At 35.5% G+C, this 11,189-nt stretch overlaps 2 protein-coding genes across 4 annotated transcripts; both read right to left on the bottom strand.

The window, feature by feature from the left end:
- Window positions 1-45: 45 nt before the first annotated feature.
- LOC136350294 (uncharacterized) lies at window positions 46-7,561 on the bottom strand. 3 transcript variants are annotated; one of them, XM_066301810.1, is made up of 10 exons: window positions 7,191-7,303; window positions 6,623-6,776; window positions 6,341-6,444; window positions 6,123-6,283; window positions 4,024-4,376; window positions 3,275-3,770; window positions 2,955-3,220; window positions 2,598-2,891; window positions 2,206-2,367; window positions 46-1,925 (listed from the first exon to the last, which is right to left on the bottom strand). In XM_066301810.1, the coding sequence occupies exons 4-10, from the start codon at window positions 6,277-6,279 to the stop codon at window positions 1,383-1,385; spliced, it is 2,271 nt and encodes a 756-aa protein (XP_066157907.1). In that variant the 5' UTR covers window positions 6,280-6,283; window positions 6,341-6,444; window positions 6,623-6,776; window positions 7,191-7,303; the 3' UTR covers window positions 46-1,382. The 3 variants fall into 3 exon arrangements, with proteins under 3 accessions (XP_066157907.1, XP_066157908.1, XP_066157909.1); XM_066301811.1 differs by lacking the exons at window positions 6,623-6,776; window positions 7,191-7,303 and adding an exon at window positions 7,392-7,561; XM_066301812.1 differs by lacking the exon at window positions 7,191-7,303 and having other exon boundaries at window positions 2,598-2,873; window positions 6,623-7,047.
- Window positions 7,562-8,631: 1,070 nt separating this feature from the next.
- LOC136350779 (elongation factor 1-alpha) lies at window positions 8,632-10,777 on the bottom strand. Its single transcript, XM_066302848.1, has 3 exons — window positions 10,620-10,777; window positions 9,441-10,199; window positions 8,632-9,378 (listed from the first exon to the last, which is right to left on the bottom strand). The coding sequence occupies exons 2-3, from the start codon at window positions 10,191-10,193 to the stop codon at window positions 8,740-8,742; spliced, it is 1,392 nt and encodes a 463-aa protein (XP_066158945.1). The 5' UTR covers window positions 10,194-10,199; window positions 10,620-10,777; the 3' UTR covers window positions 8,632-8,739.
- Window positions 10,778-11,189: the final 412 nt, after the last annotated feature.

Here is an 11,189-nt window from a genome sequence, read left to right as displayed (position 1 = left end):
TTAATAGGAAAGGGTGATTAGTTGGAAAAGTGCAATGAAAGTCAATTTATCTTACATTAGATATTTATTTTAAAGCCTATTTAACAAGTATCACTTATATCTCAAAAAATGATTTAAATAAAAAAAAGTATTACATTGTTCGAATAAGAAAAAATAAATTACTATAATTATCAAACAATGTACTCAACTAGTAGAGTCACAGCCTTGGCGACCAACAATACTTGGGTGCTTGTTTCAATATTATATTTCGAAATACAATACCTACTAAATTACTCAAAATACGCTAAAACACTATAAGATCTGTCGCACAAATTGAAAAATCAAAGAATGCTGCCATTAGATTTGGGCGATGAAAATTCTTGGTTAAAAAATCTGCTATAAAGGAACTTTATGAGTAAACTAAATTTAAATCACTTGGCCAAGGGTCTCATAATTATTGTAACACAGACATAGAGGAGAATCAAGGGATAGTTATATAAATAATAATTAGTCTACTACAGAAAAAAAGTTAATTTCATTCACTAAAGACTTCTTTAGAGGTGTATTAATGTAATTGATTTACACGAACTGACGTTTTCGCATGTATTTAAATTTTTTTCGAAAAAGAGTAAAACCATCTAAAAATTTTTTAGATGCTCTGAATTTAATGGCGTTGAAGTTAAACCTTACAGAATGAAGGCCTCCAGGATGGAGGGTTCCACCCTGATACAGTACAATCTAACACCTACAGTTCCATTAAGTTTCTACCTTATACAAAACGAGCTATGTTATTTAATTTAAATTTAGGATGGTTAGTTTTAGATAAACCATGATTAAGCTATGGTATAACTCGGCAAATTTTCTAAAGATTAACCCAATCGATTATTTAATTTGTAAGTAATCGAAGTAAGCGCATAGCTCGAAACTCGTTCTCGTATACGTTGGAACATTTTAATTACTCCATTCCAGCAACAAATTTTTACACTTTTACTTCATTAGTTGAATAAAATTTTTGTGCAGTTTCAATGCAGATTCCCGATTAATTTCGAGAGCATCCAAATACACGGTATTCAATGAGAAAATGCCGAGGATAAAAAGGAAAAATCCTACATTACTCAGTAGTTTCACTGTTTCCTTTTTTATTGAGAAGACTTATTACTTATTTATTATAAGGAATAAACATCTTTACGTTGGAAACGCACACACCTCCAATCGCTTTTAACGACAAAATACGGCCTTAAACCTCGATAAAAGTTTTTCAGTTCATTATCCGAAAATTACTTAACAAAATGTAAATAGACCCAGTATTGTTGGTAGCTACCGCAACCTCAAACTAATGAGTCCATGTCATTTTGGCGACTTATAACAAGGAGATTGCGTTTAAACTGCAATACCACAAAAACTTAAAAACCATGCTGATCGATTAGACGTATAATGGATTCATGTTGGGAAAGCTCATTTTCTCCTGAATACTGCATTGCATCTGTAGATTCGCTAACGTCAGCATGAATAATAAACCCATTGACGTCAGAGACTAGTCTTTTACTGAAACCAGTAGTCAGTTTATCCGTAGCCGGTCTCTTGCAGTTGACTTTCACACCTCCCTTGCCTTTTAGTGTATTTGGACTATGAGGACTATTGCTATGATTTAACCCTGATAGTCCCCGTTCAATATTAACAGTCTCCAATTTTTTCAGTTCTAGGTCTATGGTAGATAACAGATCGTTTCTCTGGTCTTCCAGAAGACGATTGGCTAGGAGGATGGCGCCTCCTAATTTACGCGCTCCGAAATTCGGCAGTATTATAGGTTTAGGATGTGACTTGTACATTCTTACACCATTTAAGTGGTTACTGGGTATGGGCAACACAACTTGCTTCCTTGCTGGTGTCTTTGATGCCGATTGGGGTGATTCTAGAGATATTATGTTGTTGCCTATTTTTAGTAGCTGAAAATGGGAAAAACATCGATAAAATTATAAACTAAAATCAAAGTTCTTATTGTTTTAGTTCACCTTCCTAAAGAGGAAAATCTTGTGAAAACATCCGCCCAATAAAAAAAATAACCCAATTTCGGACCGCCAAAAACAGTCTTAAAAACATGCTCAATATAGATCTGATGGCCCGAAATTAGTTTACTCCTTTGATGAAACATAGCTGCTCTTGAATGGTTCTTTTCAATCTCAACCTACTTCAACAAAAAAATATTCTAAACGCCTTGATGCTTACCTGGACTGAACTCACCACAGATACAGGACTAACAGGCATGATGACAACAGGCACAGTTCCGATCGCATTTCCTTGAGTATTTTCTAAACTTTTTGCTCGAGTTATGCAGCCATTTGCAAATACCTTTGAGGTTTCGTGTTTTACTTCAGTAGACGGTGGTTTCTGAAATAGAAGAAATGTTGCTTCAAAAGCCTAATCGTACCTTAATCTATATATATGAGTGTGTGGAAAATTGTGGAATCTCAGATATGTTTGGAAAATTTGCCGATTTATCATCAAATAATGCAAATTTAAATATCTTTAAAAGAATAACGATAGCTAGATTTAAACTTTGCAAAAGCAAAATTCTATAAAAATTTTAATAGAAGTAATCATTGAAGCTATTTTCTTACTTTTGCTAAAACGGAGGTTGCCGTAGACAATTCGGTATGATGGGTTGAAATTCTAGGTAAAATATGTACGAACGAATTGGCGCCGGTATTATTCTCAGCGCTTGTTGTACTTGCAACTTGGCTCACAACGGCAACGTAAGTTGTATTTGAACTTGTGCTTTTCGCCTCACTGTTTGGGGGCGTGGTACAAGGAACTGTTGTGTGCTTTAGGTCATTTTCCTTCGCAGCTTTCCTTTCGGCTATCAGTTGATGTATGTCTTTGCTTCTGCCCGCCACCTGTTTTCGAAGATGCAACTGAAAGTATGTTCAATATGACTCAATCCACGGATTAAGAGTAAGTACAATAAGTATACTCACTCTATGATTAGAACATATAATAGGCCTCATACAAGGACCCCTATTTCCTTCAATAACGCCGCAATGTGTATCGGGGTCGTATGTTTTTGGAAGGATTTTTGAACCACTACTGCTAGTTCCACTGATGCCACTGATGCTATTACCACTGCTACCTCTCTTTGAAGTTCCAGAAGAAGACCTTTTGTGCCTATGACTGTGAAGATGATGTGAAGGTGGGGGAGTAGCTGGAGGTGAAGTATCCATTGGAATTGTTTTTGATGGTGAAGCTAAGAAAATTGACATTTGTCAATTACAAACTAACAACTTTTTAGAGAGCTTACATTTGGAGTGATGGCTGCTGCTACTGCTGCTACTACTGCTACTTCTGTGGGTGCTTCCATGGTGACTACCACTCTTAGATGGCGACCTTGGGCTGCACTGTACTGACGAAGGACTTTTAGAAGTATGATGGCTTGTGGACGAAGAGGAAGGACTTCGGGGGCTATGATGGTTAGAAGGATTTTTCGATGTATGATGACCAGATGAAGAAGTGGAGGGGCTTTTTGGGATGTGTGCAGATCTCGAACTATGATGCCCAGATGAGCCTTTCGGAGCGTGATGAGCAGTCGAAAGAGTTTTTGATGAGGAAACTATACTATCGGTTTTCTCCTTGGAGGTAGCTGTCGTTGACGTGGTTGTAGGAGTAGTTACGGTTGTAGTTTTTGGCGACTTGGATAAGCCGATTTTTGTTACAGACACTTTTAATTGAAGCATTGAAGGTAACGTTGACCTGGCTGCAGCTTTTGCTGCCTTTACAGGGGGAGGAGTAAATGGCCTCTATAACCAAATATTGATGTCAAAATACGTATTTGTTAAAAGATTTTGTTATACATAAACCTTTTTGATGTTCATTATTTAAAGTAAAAAAAAAATAAATACAAGAAATTCTTTAAATTGTAGTTCATGTGATTTTATTTAATTGAAGTTGTAAAAGTGAACTTTGATTGAACTTTGTAGATGAGTTATCCTAAATAAAAAATTCCAAATCCAAAACCAAAAATTAATACCTAAGAATCGCAGCTGGGTTTACCTTAAATTCAAAGTCCAAAGAACCCTCTCCACACAAAGCTCCTGCGAGAAGAGCACTATTAATTGCTTGGCTACTTGAATTTCCATTATTCAGCTTCTTGTTGCTTCCATTTTTTGCTTGAACTTTCTTTTTTAACAAAGCCAAATGAGGCATATGACTTCTTGAACAGCTCTTATGTGACAAGATATCAAATGGGTTAAATACATGGCCACAATTTTTACAGTAGCTAAAAACCCTCTCCTCCATAGCAGGAATTGTTCCATATATCATAACATCTTTTCTTGGGAGGAGTTGTACTTCATGATCTAAGTAGTGAGTGCCTTTAGGAACTTCTTCTCTAGTGTGAACATTATCTACAGGAGTTAAATGATAGAATTTTACTATTTTGACTAATTTCTCAATGTACGTAATACCAGGGCTATACCAACGAGCAGTTTAGCCCAATGGTGTACACCCCATCTAAGCTTTTAAGATGAAGGGTTCTAACTCTTTTAGTTTCATATTTTGTGCCATAAATAATTGTCATAACACTGTAACAGTTGTAAAACATATTAATATACAAGATGAGTTTTAAATAATAATACTCATAGTAATAGAAGTTTACCAAATTAATTATTTAATTAAAATTAAATTATGTAACAGCGTGCGTTATTGTTAAACATCTACAGATATGACAAATGCAAGAGACAAAAAAAGTTTCTAAATTTAATAATAACTTCGAGTCACAGGAAATGAGCACCAGTGGGGAACCATAACATGGTTTGGAATGAAGGTATAATCCAAAAAAAGAACCATAATGTGGATTTTAACAACTTTTAAAAACTGGTTGTGAAATTTTTACACTCTGTACCTCGAAAACGGAGCGTTTCCGAATTTACGTTCATATGAACTTTTCCTCATATAATTACCCAAGCAATCACCTCAAATTTTGAAAAAGTCATTCAAAGACACTATATAGTTCCGATCAGTGTAGTTTGTAGTTCTAGTCCAAATGAACTAAACTTGACTTGGGTTGAAAAAGAATGACAAAGGATTTGTTGTATATTCTGGATATTTGGGGCGGAAGGGCAAATATTTCACTAATATGTTCGAAAAATGAAATTAAGAAAAATAAGCCAATATGTTGCATTGGTGTATTTATTATTTATTACAATACACGCTTCTGATACCTGAACGCCATTGTTGCATAGGAACATAAAGCTCAAAAAATACTATCCAAGAGTTAAAAATAAATCGTAACTTGAACCACGTTTTGATTTCTCATTGAGATATCAGGGCTATATGTTAGTTGTCAATACAATTTTGTTGAACAAAAAAAATGTTTTCAAAAAACGAAGCTGCAGTTTGATGACAAAATGGTTTTAATTACTATCTGCTGTAGTGTAGCTCAAACATTATTTTTGAAAAAACCTTATTTTCTTTTTGCACCTATATCTATAATACCAAAAGATTCATTTAAAGATGATAATAAGCATTCCTGAAGAATCAAGCTATAACTGAAAAAAAGTTAACAATATTCAGTGAGCAGGCCCAGAGATAATTTTGCTATTTCCATAATTGTGCTGTAATGTATACATATATAGATGTACAAAACAATGGAAATAATTGGTAATGATATAAACTTAAGAGACATAAGTTTTAAGGAGAGAAAACCTATGTTGCAACTTTTTAGAAGAATCAACATCATAAATATAGGTACTGATCCTTGAAAATTTACACATAAAAAAGGGGAAAAACTTTTTAGCTGCAGACATTTCCCTTGGCTCAATATTATAGGAGTAATTAAGAAGACTTTTAATTATTGGTTTCCTTCATTTGACATAATGGTTACCTTCAACACTGTCACCCTCTCTCTATAATTATCAAAAACATTAATATCTAAAAAAACATATGCAAATTGAAAATAGCTTTCTTAGAAATGTTTGCTAAGACAATGAAGCTGAAACAGGTCAATGGAATAAATCACAGGAATTGTAAATGCAAAACGTACTGTTGAATATTAGGGATATTAAAAAGGTTGAACTAAACTGAAGATTTGTGACCTTGCAGTTTGGGTTCAATATCCTGGAGAAGTAATTAGTATCAAAATAACCTTTTACCTGTAACTAATTTCCTGCTCAATCTTCTTATGCCATCCCATGTCTTCTGTATAGTTGTCATAGCTCCTTTCCTACCCATAGAAAGAGTGTAAGTATTTTCGAGGGTAGTCTTAAAATATCGATCCATTCTGTTACTAGATTTACTTGTCTTTACCATGACCCTGGGAGTGGCATAGTTATATTAGAATAAATTAAAAACAACTATAAAGGAGCCTTACTTTAGTCTGACTAACTCAGGAGCAATACACAACCTTAAGTGTTCAATACACCTTCACATGGCACATGGGGGTGTTTAAAAAGCTATCATATTACAAACTGGCCCCTAAAAAAGTATAAATGCTTATAAGCAAAATTATTTGCTGAGGCTATGTTTTGATATATCTAGACAAATATGTTAGTAATGAGACAAAAGAGAAATAAATAGAGCTAAAGGGGAACTAGAGTTTTTGTGTTTATCTTACAATTTAGCAGTCTACTTTCGTTTTGTTCACTACATTTACCTTACAAAGACTGAAAATGGTGTACTCTGATAAATGTTGAATGTAGATGTCCTGTTTTCATTCAAATCCGAATTCTACACACAATTCTAACCTCGATTTCGCAAGGGACGGGGCGACTTGTATTGTCTGGTCGACATGCGAATAAGCATTACATCTGAATGGATTTTAATTTTAATAAAAATAACATTAAAGTTCCTCGAAACTCCAAGTTTGTCTGTTTGTCACACTTCATTACTTTAAAAGCAGGTATCAACATAATTATTTATAATATAAATTAAGACGTGAGAGGCCTAAACATAATTCAACGAGACTCTTTTTAATTAAATTAACAAAATTAGTAAAATTTTGAATTAACAGTTCAGGTAGTAATAAAAAAGAGATCAAAAATCTTCAGAAAATCGTGAATATAGTAAGTGTACAAATGACAGGACCTGACGTCACAAACGTGTCGGTGCAGTAGAGGGGGTAAAATTAAAGACCAAACTGGGAGCAGCTTCACGAGATTGAAGTAAAATCGGTAACTTATGGGCTTTTTTATAGTTATTAACGAATCTCATGAATTAAATACCACAATTTTAAGTCAGCTCGACCTAAGGAACTTTATTGCTGAAGCAGATTTTAAGGCAAATCGTTATATTAAGATAATTAAAACACATGACATGAATCCTTATTATCATGCGCACTACTGCGCAGTGAAATGGCAAGTTACGTTTTAGCAACGATCAGCAAAGCTGACTGATGGCCAAAGACCTGCGCTTTATACATTTACCGTTCGAGCAGCGGATATCCGGAACTCTGACTGTTTGGTCCGCTGTTCGGGCAAGGAGTTTGAAAATTTCTTGATGATGTGACGAATATCAGAGCGGTGTGAGGGTCGCTTGCAAACTGGGTGTTGGAGGCATGCGCTTTGAAGTTTTTTGGGTAACTGATACCTCGAGCGGCTGTAGTTGATCTCGCACCCCCATCTTCTATGGCCTAGTTTTTTCTCCACGTGTGCGTAGCTTATTTCTTCTTTCTCACGTGCCTAGGTTTTATTTTCTACGTGCGCGTAGTTTTATTTTCTACGAGCTCGTAGTTTATTTTCTACGTACCTTTCGTAGTTACTTCTAATAAATAACTCAAATATTCTCTCTGCAATTTCAACATACACGGAGTCAAACAATGTAACGGTGACGAGTATCATTATGCTGAGTAATTGCTTCTCGAACATTTTGAACAGCAGCCGATCTCACTCGGATTGTTGAAAAATAATGGCGAAAAGGGAGACAAAAGTTAAACCCGAATTTCGGAGCTTTAAGCTATTTTTCATTTCACTTCTCGCCTTAAATTTCTGGCATGTTGGTGTGAAATAAACTGACGCTCGCATTTCTATATTTCAGCGTTCCATTCCAAATTTAGCATATAGAGAGAGTGTAGCATTTATCACATATGATCGTGATCTGTACCTACGTTGCCAAATTGTGGGGTACATTTCACTATACACCGTGTATTTCAAATTTAAAATAAGAAAATATGTGGATTCCACGCCATTTCCGAAGTCTTTCGATATTTCTCTTTGCCAGCATGTATTACAGAAATCCATGTCGAAAGTCCAATATGGAGAATGTTGCAAAGTATATATTTAATCTTTTATCTATTGAAAATAGGTATAATTTGAATAACAAATGCAAGGTGGCAACATCTTTATTTTATTAGATAAGATAGTCCAGAATATTTAGCATTGTTACGAGTTTTACCAATCATTGAATTCGGAATGCAAATTAAATAGATATAACATCTAAAATTGAACATTAATTCGAAAACTAGGGGAAATGCACGAGGCCTTTACTATTAGACTAATAACATATTAATCTTCCGACCTAAAACTAGACGTTAACAGTTCGATCACCATCATTATGCCAACATTTTTTAGTCTTAAGGACCACATTTAAATTATATTATCAAGAACAGATAAACTCTTCACTGACTCGACTTTAAGAGCAATTTTAAAAGGAAAAATAAGAAACGACTTTAGGAAATCACTTTATTGGTTAGAAGTAGTCATATTGAATTTTCAAAAATAAACATTTTTGAAAATTCAATGATATAAAAATAAAAATAAAATTAGTCCCCGACTACTACTTCTTGGTCTTGGCCGCCTTTTCTGCAGCTTTCGTGACTTTGCCAGCACCACCTTCCTTGAAGTTAACGCTCTTAATAACTCCTACAGCAACAGTTTGCCTCATGTCACGGACAGCAAAACGCCCAAGAGGTGGGAATTCTTGGAAGGATTCGACACACATTGGTTTGGTGGGCACCAATGTAACAATGGCAGCATCTCCAGATTTAATGGCTTTGGGGTTTTCTTCTACTGCCTTACCAGAACGACGGTCGACTTTCTGTTGAATCTCAGCAAATTTGCATGCAATGTGGGCAGTGTGACAATCCAATACAGGAGTGTAGCCATTTGAGATTTGACCAGGGTGGTTGAGTACAATAACCTGAGCCAAGAAGTCAGCAGCTCCCTTAGGAGGATTGTTCTTAGAGTCACCAGCGACGTAACCACGACGTAATTCCTTGACAGAAACGTTCTTAACGTTGAAGCCGACATTGTCACCAGGGACAGCCTCTTGTAAGGCTTCATGGTGCATTTCAACGGACTTTACTTCTGTGGTGATGTTGGCAGGAGCAAACACCACAACCATACCAGGCTTGAGGACACCAGTTTCAACACGACCGACTGGTACTGTTCCAATACCACCAATTTTGTAGACATCCTGAAACAGAAAAAATGTTAAAAAAATTAGTAAATTATATGGGTAAAATATTTTAAAATTACCTGCAATGGCAGACGAAGAGGTTTGTCAGTTGGGCGACTAGGTGGAAGGATGGCGTCCAAAGCATCAATAAGGGTCTTGCCTTCTGCCTTTCCTTCTTTACGTTCAATGGACCATCCCTTAAACCATGGCATCTTGGTGGATGGTTCCAACATGTTATCTCCATGCCAACCAGAAATAGGTACAAAAACGACAGCAGCCGGATTGTAACCAATCTTTTTGATATAAGAAGAGACTTCCTTTTTAATTTCTTCAAATCGAGACTCGCTATAGGGCGGTTCGGTGGAATCCATTTTGTTGACACCGACAATAAGTTGTCTTACTCCAAGAGTGAAAGCGAGAAGAGCATGTTCTCTGGTCTGTCCATTTTTCGAAATACCAGCTTCAAATTCACCAGTACCAGCAGCTACAATTAGCACAGCACAGTCAGCCTGGGACGTTCCAGTAATCATGTTCTTAATGAAATCTCTGTGTCCAGGGGCATCAATGATGGTTACATAGTACTTTGCAGTTTCGAATTTCCATAAGGCAATGTCAATGGTGATACCACGTTCACGCTCAGCCTTCAATTTATCCAATACCCAGGCATATTTGAAGGAACCTTTACCCATTTCTTGGGCTTCTTTCTCGAATTTTTCGATGGTACGTTTGTCGATACCACCGCATTTGTAAATCAAATGGCCAGTGGTTGTAGATTTACCAGAATCTACGTGACCGATTACTACAATGTTAATATGAACCTTTTCTTTACCCATGTTGACCTGTAAAAGATTAACAGGTATTAGATGGGATTTTTAGCAATAAAAAAAATACAAGCATGTACTTTTGAACTTTTTAGAAGTTATAGCGAAAAAACAACAGGTGAAAAATCAAAATTGTGCAAATATAATTAGTCATTGTTCGCATATGCCTGTAACCTTTAGTATCTATAGGAGCACGTTTTTTTTTCAAGAGAAAATGTACTTCTATTAGAAAATGATACTTGGAATCAAGTGATAGTGAAATTAACGTGGAAACTAACTAATTTAAAGGCGAATTTGCAATATTTCAACATATGGCGGCCATTTATATATCGAACACAGACACGTGGTGAAAGCCGACAATCAGTTTTCCACCAATAAAATTACGGCAACAAAATTTTCACCTAGATAAAATGATAAAACAATACTTCAGGTACTTACGGTTTGGAATTAAATAAATGCAACAGTTGAACTAAGTTGGGTTTTTAAGGAACACTTGAAATCTAACAACTTAACGAGACGGCAACCGCACCGGGAGACGAGCCAGTCAAAAAGGAAGATACTACGGTTTTCAACTCCGTCCCCTCCTTCGTAGCCGTAGTCGGTTTTGTCATGACGTACCGGAAATTCTACAAATGTAGACCAACATGTGCTTTTACGCGCCAAGTTTGAAATCTTGACCCGGTAGATTGTTGTTATACCTTCACAATAACAATTTTGGTAACGTTTATCTAATGAACTTTGAATAAATATGTTTTTCAAATCAGATGTATAGCGTATTCTGCTATTGGAAAAAATCTTTTTGTATTGTGAAATCGAACATAAAAGATATTAAAATTCCATAAATGTAGTAGTGATGAATGTGTGGAGTAAAGATTTCTTTATGAGAAATAATTTTTTTTATTTTGATTTTTGAGAAAACATTAACTAATAGGATAGTTAGGTGTTTCCTCGGTTCCTTCTGTGCTTTGTACTAATATTTTTAACTTTTTTTTCGCCTAATAAATCCAT

Source organism: Euwallacea fornicatus, chromosome 3 (genome assembly GCF_040115645.1).
Source record: "Euwallacea fornicatus isolate EFF26 chromosome 3, ASM4011564v1, whole genome shotgun sequence".
Classification (NCBI taxonomy): Eukaryota; Metazoa; Arthropoda; class Insecta; order Coleoptera; family Curculionidae; genus Euwallacea; species Euwallacea fornicatus.
The sequence above is the reverse complement of the archived record's forward strand: the minus strand, read 5'-3'. Positions and strand labels throughout refer to the sequence as shown.